Source organism: Rhinolophus sinicus, chromosome 18 (assembly GCF_057876585.1).
Source record: "Rhinolophus sinicus isolate RSI-liver-muscle chromosome 18, RSI-T2T, whole genome shotgun sequence".
Lineage (NCBI taxonomy): Eukaryota > Metazoa > Chordata > Mammalia > Chiroptera > Rhinolophidae > Rhinolophus > Rhinolophus sinicus.
The window spans coordinates 75,342,475-75,362,189 of NC_142518.1; the positions used below are offsets into that span (position 1 = coordinate 75,342,475).

At 40.7% G+C, this 19,715-nt stretch overlaps 1 protein-coding gene across 15 annotated transcripts in view; it reads left to right on the top strand.

The window, feature by feature from the left end:
- The window catches only part of TMEM164 (transmembrane protein 164), a 201,627-nt gene that overhangs the window by 17,144 nt on the left and 164,768 nt on the right, over positions 1-19,715 (top strand). Inside the window, exon 3 of one of the 15 annotated variants that reach the window (XM_088794793.1) lies at positions 1,750-12,062. The exons of the other annotated variants lie outside the window; for them this stretch is intronic. Within the exon in view, the coding sequence (XP_088650919.1) occupies positions 1,750-1,857 (108 nt within the window). The 3' untranslated portion in view covers positions 1,858-12,062. Of the gene's footprint in view, positions 1-1,749; positions 12,063-19,715 lie in introns of those variants that run through there. 15 annotated transcript variants of the gene reach the window in all.

The window sequence follows — 19,715 nt, forward strand, 5'->3', positions numbered from 1 at the left end:
AAGGTGATTGTAGTGATACTCAGCAATGAGGTATGTAGCACTTTTTCTAGGATGAGTTCGCTAATGTTAATTGTCTGACCTTCGTATCATACAGCCTTTACAAAGGAGGCTGATCTTTGTATTCACTTCGAAAGATGTTCACAATATATTGTTAAAATTAAAAAAAAAGTTGCAGAACAACATGTATGATAGAAACCTATTGTAAGAAAACAAAGTCTTTTATATGTGCATGTTTATGAGCACATTGTAAAAGTCTAGAAGAATATACAGTTGACCCTTGAACACCACAGGTTTGAACTGTGTGTGTGTGTCCACTTACATGCAGATTTTTTTCAGTAACTATACAGTCAGCCCTCCATATCCTGGGTTTTGCATCAATGGATTTAACCAACTGCAGATTGAAAATGGTATTTTCTGTCTGTGATTGGGAATCCACGAATGCGGGGGCTGACTATATGCATTGTTCTACACCATTTTACATAAGGGACTTGAGCATCTGTGGATTTTGGTATCTGTGTGGAGGTCCTCGAACCAATCTCCCATGGATACCGAGGGATGACTGAATTTTGGGGTGGTCAAAAGTTATATGTGAATTATCAGCTGTGTGTGGGGAGGGTTGGCATCCCTAACCTCCAATGTTGTTCAAAGGTCAACTGTACACCAAATAGTCCTTACTCCTGAGTGATTAGGAGAAGGGGGCACTCTCACTTTTTTTAATACAATTTTTTTTATTGGGGAATATTGGGGGACAGTGTGTTTCTCCAGGACCCATCAGCTCCAAGTCATTGTCCTTCAATCTAGTTGTGGAGGGCGCAGCTCAGCTCCATGTCCAGTTGCCGTTTTCAATCTTTAGTTGCAGGAGGCGCAGCCCTCTGGCAACCTTGCTGTTGAGAGCCCACGCTCTAACCAACTGAGCCATCCAGCCACCCCTCTGGAAGCTCAGCGGCAGCTGGTTGTCTTCAATCTAGTTGTGGAGGGCACAGCTCACTGGCCCACATGGGAATCGAACCAGCAACCCTGTTCAGAATTCACGCTCTAATCTATTGAGCCATTTGGCCACCCCTCTCTCACTTTTTACTTAACACATTTCTGTATTGTTTGAATTTGGTGTAGTATATATTTCTTTAGTAATTAAGAAAATAAAAATTTAAAGAGAAAAGGTAATTGGGAGCCTGGGAAAACTGTTTCAGTAGAATAGATTCCATGGATGAAGGAAGCCAACTCACAAGAGACGATTTGGCAGCTGAGAAAACATCATGTTTTGGGAGGCTGTGCTTCCAGGAGCCTTGTCGCTTGTGTGGCTAGTGGGGAGAGAGGACTGCTGGAATGAGCTAGCCACCCCTTGGCCAGGAGGTTCAGCTGAAAGGGTAAGTAGAAGAGGAGTGAAGTGGCCCACAGGCAGAGTGTGTGCAGGGGGCAGGACCGGCTGGGTGCTGAGCTGCAAGGAAACATCAGTATGAGGCACAGAGTAGGGCAGTTGAGAAGGGACAAATTAGATGTCGATTTTAGGAGTAGAGAAGTTTCCCAAAAAAGGTTAAGATCTCAGGCCAATTAAGCCTCCAATAAATGGAATGGTTGGGGCATAGGCTAGACTTCCTAATTGACTTCTATGACTAACTGAGGATTAAGGAAGCCCCTCTTTGTTTAAGTTTTGGTTGCCAAAAATGTTTTGGCAGTGGCCCACTTATCTTAATGGCTCAGGGAATAGCCTGGTGAGTGACCAAAATGGAATTTTTGTGACTCTTGCAGGCCTCTGAGTTGTCTGCTGGACCTGTCACCAAGTTTGGGACCAGAAGTGGAGATGGAGAAGGTGGAGGCCAGGAGTCCTCAACTCTGGCTGCACCCTACAGTTCCTAAGGAATTGTTTAAGAAATATCAGTGCCTGTTCCCTCCACCCCATTCTTATGTAGTCGTTGGACTGGGGCTAGGGCATCAGCATTTTTAAAGCTCCTCAAGTGATTCAAATGTGCAACCAGGATTAGGAAACGCTAGTGTAGAAGACTGGATTAAATGTGTTCTGAGCCTAAACTGGCCCTCAGAAGCATGTGCACGTGCACATGTGTACATGTGACAATATCACAACATGTATTTCCTCCTCTGTATCCCCAAAACCTTTGGGTGGGTGATTACTAGTATTGAAGTGCTCGTCCCATTGGGTGCTAGTTAATTGCTAGTCCATTGGGAGAGATCTGACATCTAAGATGTAAGATCCAGGAGTTCCTTGGTAATATAGTAACTGTACTTAGTGGGCTTCATAGCAAGCTAGGTTAAGTCACTCACCCTGACTTATGCAGCTTGTAGGACGGATGCCAGTAGTAGGCCCAGTCTGTCCCTTTCCCAGTACAGAGCAGAGCTCCTGGCATCTAGGTGTTTAATCAATGTCACATGAAATGACAAGAACTTTGTTTTCTTGTGCAATGCTTCTTTTTATTAAAAGCTCAGGAATGGTAAAATCTGACATTCGAAAAGTCTGGTGGGAGAGAGGTTTGAGGAGAACTGCCTGACATGTGAAAAGCTTATGATAAACTAGGCCCTCTGTGGAGAATCTATTACTCAACATTTGTTCTGCAATTACTCCAGCCTAGCATCATACTAGAGACTGTGAAATACGCAAGAAATATCAGGTATGGTTTCTGCCCCCCAGGGAGCTTGTTATCAAAGCTCATTCATAACCTAATTGCTGTATTTTTCAAGCGGCAGGTTATATGCAGAACTTATAAGAGGAAGTGCTCAAGGTCAGAGGGCCTTTTGAGTTCCTGTAGTTCAAGCCCTTCATTAATTCTGCAGCCAGGGAAAGATGCCTGGAGCAGGAAACTACTTACTCAAGGTCACACCACTTGGAATGGCAGAGCCAGAGCTGGCATGCCAGGGCGCCTTCCTTTGAGGTTCTGTTACACTGTTCTGTCAATCAGTTGAAGGACAAGGGAACCTAATGGCTCATTTTAAAACTTGAACGAGAATTCCAGGCTTTCTTATGGTTGAGGGAGAGTGGTTTAAGTTTTAGTCTTTCTTAAAACCTTGCCTGGGAAAGGCCAAGACTGGTTACCACTGGAATTATAGCTGAGACCTAAGAGGCCTAAAAATGGCTTATTTCCCCTTGACTGAAACAACCTTGAATGAAACAGCCCCTCTGTGTCTAAATATGTCACTTTTTTACTCTTTCTATGGGACTTTCCCAACCTTAGAGTGTTTATGACTTTTCTGGCTCAATTGCTCCTTAAAAAAAAAAATCTTTGTGACATTTACCTTAGAGGCAGGAGGTACCTGGTCTTATGTGTGGGCCTGAGAATTAGTGCAGTAGGGCAGGTTCCCAGTGGTGCCAGCATTAGGCTTGTTCTTTTAACCTGTTGCTTGTTAGTTTCCAAGTCAGAAATTTATCTCCAAGTCTTTCTATGAAGAGTCAGGTGTAATTCAAGGTAGAGATACTGGGTTACTCTTCCCAGAGCCCTGTCCCTACCCAGACAGGATTAGGGACCTGGCAGCTGTGCCTTTCAGTTTGCCAGATTATGCTAACAGTCACAACTAATATTTCGAATACTTACCATATACCCGGCACCCTGTGGGATCGACACTCTTATTGGTATTTCCATTTTACAGATGAGGATAAGATTCAGAGAGGTTAAGTAACATGCCCAAGATCACACAGCTGGAAAGTAGCTGGGCTAGTATGGACGTCTAGGTCTGGCTGACTCCAAAGCCGGTGTTGTTAATTGTTGCTAGGCTAATAGAGTTTAGAGTCCTGTGTACAGTTCTTTTCCACAGTGGGGTGGACTATGTTAGGAGACCTGCCAGTCACCAGCACTGCGGAGTCAGATATATTCACTTTTGTTCACTGGGGTTCACTTTCTGCATTTGTAAATGAGAGGGTTGGACCAGGTGATATCTAATATCCCTTCTACCTCTGCCATTTGGTGACACTAGGTTCATTTCTTACTTCTGGCAGAATGGGAAAGTCAGAGAACTGGAGGAGGGTCAATAGACATCAGAAATACAAAAATGGGGAGAATCTAAGTGCTCCTAGGAGCTTCCCGGATGGGTCAGTTAACCTCAAACGCTTTACCATGCTTAGGCAGTTACACATTGGTTCTGTTTTTCCTTGGAAATTTATAAAGAAATGGAGTTTCTTTTTAGTTAGCTCCTTACCCACATCAGAAATACTTGCTTTCTTAAAATGGCTATTGTTTACTTTCAGGCCTTATAGTCTCTAAAATTATTTCTAAAGATCAAATAAAGCCTGAAAGGTAACAGGGCACTTAAATATGGGGTGCTCATCTTTTATGCTCTATGTTGGAATTACTAGAATTGGTGTTCTGGTTTGCAAGAGGGCTTTGGGACACAGTGGTTTCCTTTTTTTTTTAGAGAAACCTGTGCTTCCTGGGATGTCACAACCTAAGGGTTCTCTCTTCTTCTTCTTCTCTTTCTTCTTCTTCTTCTTCTTCTTCTTCTTCTTCTTCTTCTTCTTCTTCTTCTTCTTCTTCTTCTTGTTTTTTTTTAAAGATTTTATTGGGGAAGGGGATCAGGACTTTATTGGGGAACAGTGTGCACTTTCAGGACTTTTCTCCAAGTCAAGTCGTTGTCCTTTCAATCTTAGTTGTGGAGGGCGCAGCTCAGCTCCAGGTCCAGTTGCCGTTGCTAGTTGCAGGGGGCACAGCCTACCATCCCTTGTGGGAGTCGAGGAATTGAACTGGCAACCTTGTGGTTGGGAGCCCACTGGCCCATGTGGGAATCGAATTGACAGCCTTCGGAGTTAGGAGCACGGAGCTCTAACCGCCTGAGCCACCGGGCCGGCCCCAGTGGTTTCTTTAAGAGAAACAATCTAAACAGCAACTTGTACCTGGAACTTTTATTTCTCTTCAGATTTTAAGAGCAGGTAGAACATAATTCAGGTTAGTGTAGTTTATCTTTCATTTATCTGTTTTGTCATAAAAAATAATCTTGCATTCAAGAACACTTAAGGTTAATCCATGAAACCTATATGATGCTGCAGTTAGAGTGGTATTTTTTATCTTAAAAGTATTTGTATGTTATTGTTGGGGTATGTGGATGTGTGTGTTCTTGTACATGGAAGCCCTTATTTTGGATGGCATATATAGCCACTGGTTTCAGGCAGGGCTCTGAGGGCTGTCCCCAAAGCCAGGCTCTTGTCTCTTCTGCCCATTCAGATTAGTTAGGAGGAACAAAATCATTGATGTGGGGACAGGAAGGGGAAGCCATGACAGGTGGGCTGTGATGGCAGTAATGCTTGACACATAGTGCTGCACAAATGTTAGCCTTCTGCTCACTGGTACCAGGTTAAAGCCCTTGGGATACTCGTCACTTGTGGTCCATCAAGTCAGTTTGCCCAGCAGTGTTGCCATATGGCAACCTGGTGGCATCAAAACCCAAGAAGAACATCCTGTTCTTTAGCTGCCAATCCTGTACCACAAGCTGACTCGCCCTTATTCTCACCTGGGTCTGGGTAAGCTCATATGGGTATGTATGTTGTGGCCAGGAATATCCTGCTTTTCGGAAAAGGAACAGATGAAATGAGGCCACACAGTGGCAGTAGTCTTGTGGAATTTTTTGAAATATTGCTCAGTCATGCCATAAAATGGCACCCGCATTTTATCTGGCTACATCGCAAACACTACTTGGATACTCTGCTGGTTTGCTGATTTTCAGTCCTGTCTTCACATGATTGTTTGCATTCCCATTCTCATTTTGATGTGTGGTCTCAGAAGGAGAGTGGAAATCCATAGCTTCATACAGGTAGTGCCCACTTCCCGCCTTCATTTCAGGAACTAGCCTCCTCTGTTTCTTTTCTTCTAGCTTGATGTAGGGCTTTGGAGTCAGATCTGGGTCTGAAGCTAATTTTTGTCACTCATGAGCTGTGTACCTTTAAGAAAGTCACCTAATCACTGTTACCCTGTTTTTCATTTGTAAAACGGGGCTAAGAATTTTATCTACCCCATCAGCTTATGGAGAGAATTAAATGAGTTAATACTTGTGAAGCAGTGGGAATAGTGTGCAGTACATAGTGGTTGTTCAAAAAATATTAGTTGCTGTCTTCCTCCTTCCCTCCAAGAAATGGAGTCAGTGACAAAAGCCTTTCTTCTAATACCTCATGAAGCTCTCCTGGCATTTGTCTGCCCCAAGGGGCTGAGGTTTGCCTTTTCTTTTGATGATGAGTAGATGTCAAGAACTCTGGATTTCATCTTCACAGGAAGCTTGAAGTTGTTGACTTGATGCCAGTTAGAGTTGGTAAGACTAGGGTAGAAATCTCCAGAGAAAGGGTGTGTGCTTCTGGTAATTGCTCTGTAGACATCAGGGTGTGTGGGTAATGAGCTGTATGTTGGGTGTGGCAGTTCCGTGTCCAGCATTGGGGAAAACATGGGTGAGAGTCATTGGCTCCTGTGGCAGGTGATTCCCTGACTTTACCCTTGAGATGGCTTGGAGTCCAATAGATGGAACCTAGGAGCTCTTTGTAATAGGCCTATTAACTAGTTCTTCACAGTGATAATAACAGCTTGCATTTATTTAGCTCTTACTTTGTGCCAGTCCCTTATCTTAGTGCTTTACATGTACTAACTCATTTAATCCTCACAAGAATTCTAAAAGGTAGGGCGCAGAACAACTAAGTAGCTTGCCCAAAGTCACATAGCTAGTGGTGGAGTTGGGTTTAGAAACTAGGCAGTCTGACACTAGAGCTTAACAAACTACCCTGTACAGTCTCTAGTTGTTTTGTTTTTTCTTTAACTTACGTGTTGTAATTGTTAGTTGCTGGTGTCTGTAAATGCAATTGACTTTTGTTCATTATTTTTGTATCCAGCAACTTTGCTAAATGCTTTTAAATTAATTACAGTTAATTTATCTGAGGATTCTTTTGGGTCCTCGATGTTGGTAATCATAATCTGCAAGTAATGAGAACATTGTCTCTTACTTTGTAGCCATTGCATTTTTAAAATACCCTTTTCTTACCTTACTGTTCTGGTTAAGATCTCTAATATAATGGTTAATACAAGTTGCAATAGTGGGTAACTTTATCTTGTTCCCTGTCTTAAAGGTTATGCTTTCTGTGTTTTACCAGTAGCTATGATGTTTGCTGTAGATTTTTTTGGCTGACACCCTTTATCAGATTATAGAAGTTATCTTCTGTTGGAAGTTTGCGAAATTGTTGTTGGTTTTTTTAAAAATCATGAATGGATGATGCATTTATCAAAGTCTTTTTCTTCATCTTTTGAGAGGATCACATTGCTTTTCTTTAATCTTTCAATGTGGTGAATTACATTCAGTAATTTTTTAATATTAAACCACCTTTTCACTCCTGGAATCAAATTGCCTTGGTCATGATCTATTATCTTTCTTATTCCTGGATATGGTTTGCTAGTATATGATTTGGTGTTTTAGAGCTATGTTCATGAATGAGTCTGGCTCTAGCTTTCCTTTTTCATACTGTCTCGGTCAGGTTTTGGTGTTAAATTTTTGCTAGCTTCATTAAAAAGGTTGGGTAGTGCTTCCTTTTTTTCTAAACTCTGCAATAGTTTGCGTGAAATTGGAATTATTTGTTTCTTGTATGCTTGCTAGAAACTGCTGGTAAAACTATCTGGGCTTTGGTGTCTTCTTCGTGGAAAGATTTTGGACTACTGATTCCATTTCTTTAATATAGGAAATTTCAAGTATTCTATTTATTCTTTAATCGATGTTGGCAGTTTGTATTTTTCTAGGAATGTAACTACTTTGTCTAAATTTTCAAATTTATTGGTTTAAAATTAGTATTAGCCTCCTAACTATAGAAAATGCAGAAAACACTATGAAACTACAAGAACACTAATTGTCAGATGGGTAATAGACTTATTGGGGTTATCACTTTCTGAGGTATATAAATGTCTAATCACTATGTTTTGTACACCGAAACTAAGAAAAAAATTAAAAATTAAAAAAAAGAAATGGTACATATACTCGTATACAATGTAACATTTACTCAGCCATAAAAATGAATGAAATCTTGTGATTTGCAACATCTGTGCACCTAGAGTGTATTATGGTTAGTGAAATAAGTCACACAGAGAAAGGCAAATACCATATGATTTCACTTATATGTGTAATCTAAAATACAAAAAAATGAAATGAAACAGAAACAAATACATAGATACAGAGAACAAATTGATGGTTGAAGATGGGAGGGGATAGATGAAAAAAGGTGAAGGGATTAAGTACAAATTGCCAGTTAGAAAAGTAGTCAGAGATGGAAAGTGCAGCATAGGCAATAGAGTCAATAATGTTATCATAACTATATATGGTGTTGGATGGATACTAGAGTTATTGGGGTGATTGCTTCATAATTTATATAAATGTCTAATCACTGTGTTGTACTCCTGAAACAAATATGATATTCCATGTCAACTGTAATTGAAAAATTAAACATTTTTCAAAATTAAAAATAAAAGACGTGCACCCCCATGCCCATTGCAGCATTATTTACCGTAGCCAAGATATGGAAACAAACCTAAGTGTGCATTTATGGGTGAATGGATAAAGAAATCATTACACACACACACACACACACACACATTTTTATTCAGTCATATAAAAAAAGAATGAAATCTTGCCATTTGAGACAACATGGATGAACCCCAAGGGCATTATGATAAGTGTAATAAGTTAGAGAAAGACAAATACTGTATGATCTCTTCTATATGTCTAAACAAACAAACAAAAAAACCTAAGCTCATAGGTATAGGGAACAGATTGGTGGTTGCCAGAGGCGGGGGATGGGGTAGATGAAATTCGTGAACTGTTTTTCTTTATTTTTAGTTTAAATAGAAGACTTACTTTAAATACACACACACACACAAAGAAAGAAACTGCAGACGTTACACAGATGTTTTCATCCATATTACTTATTTTTTAACAATCAATCTTGCCAGAAGTTTACGTTTTATTTAATCTTTTATAGGAAGCAATTTGGACTTTGTTAATCCTCTCTATAGTGTGTTAGTTTTCTATTTTGTTAATTTATGCTAATTTTAAAAATTGTTTTATCCTTCATATTTTGAGTTTTCTTGTTCTTTTTCTAACTTATTTGGATGCCTAGCTATTTTATTTTCAGAGTTTTCTTATTTGACTCTAAGCATTAAAGGCTAATAATTTTGTGCTTCCTACTGCTGTAGCTAGATCCCACAAATTTCTATATGTAATATTTTGTTATGTTGTTCAGGTCCAAACATTTTGTAATTTCCATTGTGATTTCTTAAGCCATAGGCTCTTTAGAAGGATTTTAAAAAATTCTAAACATTTCTTTAGTTATCATTTTATTACCGATTTCTAACTTAGTAACTCATCAGAGAATGTGGCTTGTGTGGTCTGTTTCTTTGAAATTTGTTGAGACTTGCATTAAGGCTCAGCAGGAAACCAGTGTCTGCTAGATCAACCCTGTTAATTTTGCTGCTCTTCAACAGCCTTACCCGATTTTTTTGTTTGCTTACTCTTATAAATTATTGGAAGAGTTGAAATTTACTACCACAAAGGTGCAATATCTATTTTTTCTTTTAGTACTGTCAACTTTATATATTTTGAAGCTATGTTATGAAGTGCACTAACTTACTATTTACATTTCTTTGCTCCATCCATTGGCCAAATATTCAATATAGGGGTTCCCATTGCAACTTAGCCTGTAGGTAGATTAATAAGGATGACTTGGTGAAAAGAAAAGCATCCTTCTAGGTGGCCTGGGTAAATTGGATTTTGAGCTCCAGGGAAGAAAACACATTTAAAATCAGAATTATACCTTCCTGGTTATAGAATTAAATTCTTAAAGCAATTTGACTTTGCCAAACACAATTAACACCCTCGTTTCCTCAAGTGCCAGAGGCTTTTGTGGTCATTAAAGTAGTTTTGAAAGCTGTATTCCTTTTGGATTGGGTGAGAGGTTGGGAAGGAGAGCTTTGTTTCTCTTGGGCCTTATAGGCCTTGCTGTTTGTTTGTCGCACAGGTTTCAGACCCTTAGGCATTCTTCCTGTTGCCTAGCATTTTCTGTGGGACCTGACCCAAAACCCGTTAGCTCTTTGCCTTTTGGATTTCAATAGCTGTAATTATGTGGGTAGTCCTTATTCACCTTCCACCTGGTGGGTGAGGTGTGCAGAAATTGAGATAATAGTTGCATAGGGGTTCTAAATAATTCATCAACTCCTCTGCTCACTCTGCGGAAAGAAAATAAAGTCTGTGGGAGACAAGTGCCCACAAGGACCAAGCAACAGAAATGATGGCGATGACTGCACTTTTTATTAGATTTTTGAATACAATCAGACTACATGAAGCTGGAAGTCATATGGAGAAACAAATTACATTTGGTCACATTTGGGTGGGAAAGGGACTTTTCAGCTCCAGCTCTTGAGCCTCCATGGTATTGTTAAATCTCATTTCCAGGCTCTGTCAGGGCAACCCCTGATTCTGATTCTATTTCCTAAATAAGCACTTCTCTTCACTCGTGCCTCTGTCCCTCCCAGAGAGTTTCAAAGAAGAGGGTCAAGTGAGCCATTTCTGGCTGTCCTTTCCTTTAAATACAGCAATAATCCTCTTTCTCCCTCATCATTTTAAAAAATAAACTTTTTTGATTATAGAAATAACGTGATCATAAATTTAAAAATTGTAAAAATACAGGAGTGTATAAAAAAAGTGAAAGTTCATGGGAATCCATCTCTCCACCCCCATTCTCTTCTTTTTAAAGACCTGGGCTAATGTCAGTCTCTCCTCCCCACCCTCTGATTCTTCCTTCAAATTTGCTTTTCTCACAAAAGTGTAGTGTGTAAGAAATTCTAACCTAATGGAGGTAGGCAGGGGCTCTAGATTTTACAGTATATGGCTGCATGAAATAAAGGTCAGGGCTTGAAGGAACTGAATTTGGAGACACCAATTATTCATTCAATTATTCAGTTATTTAAAATGGATAAATTATAAGGCAGGGAATAAGATTTTAGGTCCCCACATTCTGATCTGGCTGTGTTTATGTGTGTTGGGGGGATAGGTGGATAAGAGGCATAGTCCAAATCAGAGCATTTTTTTGTGAAACTGCTTTGTAAACTGTAACATGTCCTACAATTATGAGATTAGCATTAATATTGGTGCTGACTCGAGTGTGGTCTGGTGTGTTTGTCTAATCAGTATCTGTTAGTGGGTCATTACACAAGGAACTGACAAAATGGCATCTTGTGCCTCTTGTTACTTCTGTAACAATTCCACACGTTTATTTTATTGCCCTTAGTAGCTTAATATATACCACATCAAAAAGGTAGAAAAGCAGAACTCAACCTTAGAGAACAAAGAGCAGAACAAATGTAACTTATTGTTGTGATGATATACATAGTTAACACCTAATGTAGGCAGTTGAAGAAGCATATAAACATTACCTAGTATTGCCTTAAATACAATGAAGTGGGTGACAGCACTCTATAAACTGTAAAGCTGGGAAATAATACAAAGGCTTATTGTCATCATGACTAGAGAGATTGGCTGTCACCCAGCGGCTTAGCTGTGATATGCTTCCAGGCAGTTCCAGAGGGGTCCTATAAGCCCCTTTCCTGTACAGTTGCTAGAAAGTGCCACAGAAATACAGTCTCCTGATACCTGTAAAAGCCAGGCAGCTGAATGTAACAGGACATTTGTCAAGAAGATGGAAGATAATGACCAATTTTTGGTACACAGATAGCTGCCTGCTGAAACAATGCCTGTATTGAACTATTTTGGAGTGGGAAGAAGCATTACTGTGACAACAAATTACTTATATTTAATTTAGAAGAAGGAGAGCAGTGCAGCTTAATGGTTCAGAAGCTGGTGAGAAAAATTGTTGGCATTGTGTATATGTTAAAATGTGAAATGTTAAGTATGATTTGTTAAATAGTTGAGTACCTCAGTGCATTCTGTATCTTCTCTCTCTTTGATCCAATAAAATACAATATAAATACATGTGAATTGTTTTGTTTTATAGGGTGCCCCAAATGAAATTCACAGCTTTAATTTGTTGAGATACAAAAAATGTCATGTGTTTAAGAGAGAGAGAGAGAGAGAGAGAGAGAGAGAGAGAGAGAGAGAGAGACAGAGACAGACCTATTTACTGTGTTTTTATTCCATCCAGATTTAAAATTATGGTAGTTTGGAGTTTCTCATTCTGTAGGTGACTAATCTTCTTTGTGATGGGTAGAGTGTTCATTTGACCATTTCCATTCTTTCAGACCATTTCCATTCTTTCACTGTGTTCATGCCTGAGAGAATGAGTAAACAACAGTTTGTAAGAACTGGGTATTTGCCGCGCATCTGGGAAAGTAGGCCTGAGGCAGCTGGGAAAGGCACAGAGAACCTGGAGAAAGCCTGCAAATAGAGAAGCTTGACTAGAGAGGCTTTCTCTCAGAGAGAAGCACTTTCCTTCCTAAAGATAAAACCAAACAGATGACCCATATTCCCTGGAGATAGGTTTTAGGGTCTTCTTGACCAGGTTCTAAGGTTGGGTAGATAGATCTAGGGGTTCCTTGAGGACTCTTGAGACAGAAGCTTCAAATGCTTTCTGTTCTCTCCTTTTGTGCCTTTCCCTTCCCTTCCTTCCCCTTTACCCAATGTCATGTCCCTGTGTACTTCTAGAACAGGAGAGTAAGTAGGAGACAGGGAAAAGCTTGGAAAACGGAGGACTGACTTCAAGAACACAGGAATACCATCCGCAGCTTCCAGCCCAAGTTACAAATTTGCATATGCCTTCCCCCTTTCTTTGGAGGGCAAAGTTTGATTGGTCGTTATCACAGGGAGGAGGCCATTTCATAGAGTTTATTCAGAGGAGGAAGTTTGAAAGCAATAGCAAGCCAAATCCTAGGCTAACCTTTAAAATGAGGAGTGGCCCAGGATCACAGCTGTTGATGTATCACAGACTTTACCTGGCATACAGTTTAAATTCCATCTTTTTGAATGATCTGGTATTCTGTGTTTTACCAGTGGGCATCATGCCAGATCATGTCCTACCCTCCTCAGAAACTTCTAGTGTTCCAGTTACTTACAAAATAACATCTGAAGTTGTTGGCCTGTTCCTTGTGGCCCTTCACAATGTGGAAATAGACCTTTTAGAAAAAGAGTGCAAATAGAAACACATACTCATTACAGAAAAATTGGAAAACACAAAGGTTGACAAACTTTCTATAAAGGGTCAGCAGATAGTAAATATTTTTGGTTTTGTGGGCCATATTGTCTCTGTCACCACTCAATTCTGCTATTATAGCACAAAATCAGCCATGGACAATGACAATACAGAAATGAATGTGTGTGTTTGTGTTCCGATAAAACTTTATCTGAAGATCAGTTAATGGGCCAGATTTGGTTTGCAGGCTATACGGGGTGATGGTGGTAGTGCCAAAAAAAAAAAAAAAAAAAAAAAAATGTATACACGAGATTTATATTCATCTTTTGTTATCAGTATATATTATTACAGTTTTAACATAGTTTTTTCCTTTCTTAAAATGTGTATACATTTTTTTGGTACCCTCTGTAATTTGCTGAGCCCTGGTAGAGAGAATAAAACACATCCATACTCTTGCTACCAAAAATGTTGACATTTTTGCTTATTTTCTTCTATTCATATTGTTTTGCATGGTTGACTATATATTTTATACTACCAATTTTGTACCCTGATAGTTTTCACTTAATGTCCTCATAAACATTTTCCATGTCATTTAAAAATTGTCATAAGCATAATTCTTAATGGCTCTGTAATACTCCATCTTGTAACAGATCATAATTCACTCAGTAATTTCCTATATTCTCGGTTATAAAAAACATTGCAAAAGAACTGCTTTGTGCATAAATCTTTGTATTTCAAATTATTTTTAGGCTGTTTTCCTTGACGTGGAATTATCAGGTCAAAACATTATGAATGTTGTGAAGGACCTTAATATTGCCTTTACAAAAAGGTGGTACCCATTTACATGCAGTGTAAATGGGTACCACCCACCAGCAGTGTAGAAGAGAGCCCATTCCACCTCATCTTTGCCAACAGATATTCTCACTAAAGCAAAATCTTTTTTTTTTTTAAGCTTTTATTGGGGAAGGGGAACAGGACTCCATTGGGGAACAGTGTGTACTTCCAGGCCTTTTTTTTCCAAGTCAAGTTGTCCTTACAATCTTAGTTGTGGAGGGTGCCGTTCAGCTTCAAGTTGTTGTCCTTTCAGTGTTAGTTGTGGAGGGCGCAGCTCAGCTCCAGGTCCAGTTGCTGTTTTCTAGTTGCAGGGGGCACAGCCCACTATCCCTTGCGGGAGTTGAACTGGCAACCTTGTGGTTGAGAGGACACATTCCAACCAACTGAGCCATCTGGGAGCTCAGTGGCAGCTCAGCTCAAGGTGCCGTGTTCAATCTTAGTTGCAGGGGGTGCTGCCCACCATCCCTTGCAGGAGTCGAGGAATCGAACTGGCAACCTTGTGGTTGAGAGGATGCGCTCCAACCAACTGGGCCATCCGGGAGGCAGCTCAGCTAAAGGTGCTGTGTTCAATCTTAGTTGCAGGGGGCGGAGCCCACCATCCCTTGCGGGACTCGAGGAATTGAACTGGCAACCTTGTGGTTGAGAGCCCACTGACCCATGTGGGAATCGAACCGGCAGCCTTTGGAATTAGGAGCACGGAGCTCTAACCGCCTGAGCCACCAGGCCGGCCCCGCCAAATCTTTTTAAAAATGACACCTGAAAGACAAAAAAATGACACCTGATTTAATATGTAATTCTTTGAATATTAGGGTGGTTGAAAAAATTTTAAGTGGTTATTGATTATTTGTCATATTTCTTCTTCGGCTCGCTCATCCATGAATGCACAGTGGGCCCTAATTCACTTTCCCTTTTGCCCATGTAGTTGTCCCCTTTCATTGAGTTCCTTGTGTCAAAATTCTCTCTCACCCCGTAGGGCCTGGTCCAGATCTGGATTCATCTCCCTGTCCTTGCAGTTCTCTGTTGTTCCTCCCACTCATCTGACCTGTCCACCCCATAGTATCTCTCTTCTGGCCTTTATATCTTTCTGCCTTTTTTGTAGTTTTCTGTATGGGGGCTTTCTCCCTAGGGCAGGGACTCTGAGTCGTGTTAATCTATACTGGCTGCTGGAACCTAGCAGAGACCCTAGTATCCAGTCGCCTGACTAGTCTACTAGTGCATTGTTGGAAGGTTGCATGTGACTTTAAAAATATTGTGATGTTTTAGTTACCTGTGATGTGTTTTTTTTTGTTTTTTTTCCCCTTTGCATAATTTTTTTTTTTTTAGTTTCAGGTGCACAAGACAAAGCAAAACTTAGACGTTTATCATTTATATCCCTCACACTGTGTGAACCCCCCGCCCCCCATCCACTATCCCTCTGTACGTTCCCCAAATTAAAACAACCGAAATGCCCATCAGTAGATGACTGGATTAAGAAACTGTGGTACATTTATACAATGGAGTATTACGCAGCCATAAAGAAGAAAGAAATCTTACCATTTGCAACAACATGGATGGACCTAGAGAACATTATGTTAAGTGAAATAAGTCAGAAAGAGAAAGACCTGTGATGTTTGCAGAACTGTTTGAGATCACTGATAAGAATGCTTTGATGGCTACCTTTGATGGGCTGTATCCGTAAGTCCTATGCACTCTTTGTTTTTATGATATCTGGATCCTCAGGTTTTCCAAGTGATGATAAACAACAATTTTAGCACACATTAGGCTACTCCTCTCTTGCATATATATTAATAGTATAGCATCGCCCTGTCCCTGTAGAAATTTCTGTGATAATGGAAATGTTTTGTATCTGCGCTTTCCAATACAGTAGCCACTAGCCACTTGTGGCTACTGTGCACTTGATAGGTGGTTACTGCAACTGAGAAACTGATATTTTTCATTTTATTTAACTCAATACTTTAAATTTAAGTAGCTACATGTAGTAGTGGCTATCATATTGGACAGTGTAGGATCATATAGAATATTTAAAGGCACAGTCCCTTTTTTATGGCCAAGAGAAGCTCGGTATTTATAGTAATCTATGGTAGCTTTGACATTGTGTCTGCTTAGAATTTTGGAGAGACAGTCCAGATCCTGGTAGAACCATGGAGAGAGGAAGCTGTGAGTTTGGTTCAAAATGGAAACTGCCTCCGGTGGAAGGTCTGTTGGGAAAAGAGGGAGTAGTGCCAGATTGGTAGGGTGGAGGCAGAGTGTGACAAGCTGGAATACCAACAGGATACACTAGGACTTGATATGGGTGGTAATAGGGAATCATTAAAAATTCATGAGAAGAAGAGTGATGGATGAGAGTGGTGGTGCAAGATTACCTCTGCCAGCAGTGGGCCAGCTGCTGGGAGAGGATGTGAGTTATTGGCCCCTCCTTTATTGGGTAGGGCTGGCCAGTAATGATTCACCAACTCCATGAAAACCCAGCCACGTCAGAAAACAGAAACAATTTATTTTACATTGGCTTCCAGTTATTGTGTGCCTTCCTGTGGCTCAGATACATGCCAGCATCAAGCACTGAGTTGGGAGGTGGGAGAGACTGGCCACCTGTGTGAGGGGAGGCAGGTCTGGTCATTGCTACTTAGCCACAGACAGAATTGCCCTCTGTGGTCCTGGTGCCTTGAAAGTATGTTTTACATGGCTCTCTGATTCTTCAGAAACAACCTGGGAGTCTACCCATTCTGTTCCCATTTCCCTGCTTCCTTTAAGGGCTCGTCACAAATTTCTAATTGTTTTATTAGAATATTTTTTTAAAGATTTTATTGGGGAAGGGAAACAGGACTTTACTGGGGAGAAGTGTGTACTTCCAGGACTTTTTTCCAAGTCAAGTTGTTGTCCTTTCAGTCTTAGTTGTGGAGGGCGCAGCTCAGCTCCAGGTGCAGTTGCCATTGCTAGTTGCAGGGGGCGCAGCCCACCATCCCTTGCGGGAGTCGAACTGGCGACCTTGTGATTGAGAGGATGCGCTCCAACCAACTGAACCATTTGGGAGCTCAGCGGCAGCTTAGCTCAAGGTGCATTGTTCAATCTTAGTTGCAGGGGGCGCTGCCCGCCATCCCTTGCGGGAGTTGAGGAATTGAACTGGCAACCTTGTGGTTGGGAGCCCACTGGCCCATGTGGGAATCGAACTGACAGCCTTCGGAGTTAGGAGCACGGAGCTCTAACCGCCTGAGCCACCGGCTGGCCTATTAGAATATTTTTAATCTCATTGCTCTCCCTCCCCATTTTCAATTAAGTTGAACATTTATATTTTTTCCTTCTATCTGCTCCTTACTGCCTCCACTCAGTCCCTTATTACATCGGTTATATTTCTATAACCCTATTGTGACCTTAGCACATGGGCTTCATAATGAACTGCTATTGTTCTAAAGATCTGCCTCGGCTCATTTTGAAGAAAAAGAAAAACACTGTCAAAGAGACTCTTCACTTCACGCTCCCCAACTTGCCCAACTACCTGTACTCCCAATCCCCAGGCACACCTCGGCTCAGGGAGACAGCCTAGCTCAGAAACACCCTCCATTTTGGGAAAACACATTCTAGTTAAGTCATACCTAGAAGGCTTCAGACCATTGACTCAGGCGGGGCCTTGTGAGACAGCTGACAGTTAAATCTCCATGTGTCAGCAGGCCTTGCAATGGAGAGCACAATGCCCCTTTCACTTCACTCACAACTGACAGGTGCTAGTTTTTGAGAGAAAAGGTGGCCCTGCGTGAACCTCACCTCTTCTCCTGCTCTTGAGATACAACTAGAATAACTGTGAGTAGCCCTTCTCTCTCACTCTTGGCATAGTGAAGCAGCTTCTTCACCGTTGTTCCATTAAAGAAAAGAGAAAAATTCTTGTCTTGAGTTGCCATTGTAGGGAAGGAGAAAATTGAAAAAAAGAAAAAAGCTACCTTGAGCTATACACTTAAGATTTTTGTAAAAATCAGTGATCTTTTATGGTTTCTGTCCTGCTCACGGAGGTGGTATAGTTTAAGGGTTAAGAGCATGGATTCTTGCAACACATATTTACTGAGCATGTATTCTCTTCCAGTAATTCTGCTAGATGTTAGAATCAAACACTATTGGATTAAACTTTTGGTTCTGCCAGTTGTTAGCTATTTGAGCTTGGGTGAGGTTTTTGAACTTCAGTTGACCTGTCTGCAAAATGGGCGTAGTAATGCTTACCTTTACATGGTTATTGTGGGGATTAGAGTGTCTGTACACTACAGTTCTTAGGACGTAGAGGAGCTCGGTAAGAGGTAGGTGTTATTATTAAAGCAGTCCATTTATGTTTGTAATCATCTCAAGGTTAAGTCTGTTGATCCAGTGTCCCTTTTCCTCATCCCTCAACATGCTTGCTTTTGCCTTCCTGAAACTGCATATCCTCAGAGTCAGAGACATGGGGTGTGACAGATTTAATAAGGAAGCTTTTTCTTGATGCAAAGATGGTTCCTAGGTACCGGATAACTGAGGAAAGCTTTAGAGCTGCCCTTGCTAAGGAAACCTAAGGTAATTGCCACCTGTCTGAGAGGTTTCTGTTCTGTCTGAAGGAAGGGTGATTGATGACAGCGCCTCCTGCTGGCTTTTTCAAGAGTAAGTCCCTGTAGAAAGGGCATCTCTACTTTCTTTCTGCCCCTGAATGGGTGGGTGGGGGATATTACTTTTGAATCTGGAAGACTTTGTGTTTTATACTTGGAGGTCATGGTCTCTTTACCTTGGTTTGGATGCTCTGTTGGCCTGGCTTTAAGGAAAGCTTTCCAGTTGATTGTTTTTTTTAAACACTTTATTTATTTTGACATCCAATATTATTTTATATTTCAGGTGTACAGCATAGTGGTTAGACATTTATATAATTTAAGAAGTGATCCCCCTGACTAGTCCAGTATGCACCTGGTGCTGTGCATAGTTATTACCATATTATTGACTATATTCTTTATGCTTTACATCCCCATGACTTTGTATCCAGTTGATTTCTCAATCTCAAATAATATTGTAAACCAGTTATTATATCACTTTCCATAGAAAACAAATTAATTTTCACTTAGCAGGGCTGTGTTCTAGGGATTCAATGGGTCTGGATTTTGACTTTCTGTACCACCTGGGCCAGAATTTCTGAGAGTGATACTTGCAGTGTGTGGATTCAAGGGTCAGGGGTGACTCAGAGGATGAGAATTGTGTAGCAGTAACACTGAAATCCCTGAGCATTGCTGAGGGTGTTTCCATGTTTACTGCCCTACCAGGGACCCTAGCAAACAAGAGCAGGGCTGGATCATTGTGACCAGCCTGAAGAGATTATTCATAGATATCAGGATTAAGTGTTTAAGAAATTTTCCTTGTAAGAGCTACCAATGTTCTCTCCTTCAAATTTACCTTGTTTCCCTGAAAATAAGACCGGGTTTTATATTAATTTTTGCTCTAAAAGATACATTAGGGCATATTTTCAGGTGTTGTCCTATTTTTTCATGTATAACAGTCTACATTTATTCAAACACAGTCATGTCGTGTTCTGGAACATCGTCATAACGTGCTAAATGCATCCGTCTGGCTGATGATCTTAACTGGGGCTTATTTTCGGGGTAGGTCTTATTTTCAGGGAAACACTGCACTCATCTCTGTTGCTTTTTCTTTTGGAAGAATGGGAAGAAATATACTCTTGAGAAATTGCTTGTGCTACAAAACTATACGTTAAACCCTACTTTAAGTGCAGAAGGGCAGCTTGCCTCACTGTTCTAAGGAATTCCATGGAGAGCCTCTTGAAAAAATCCTT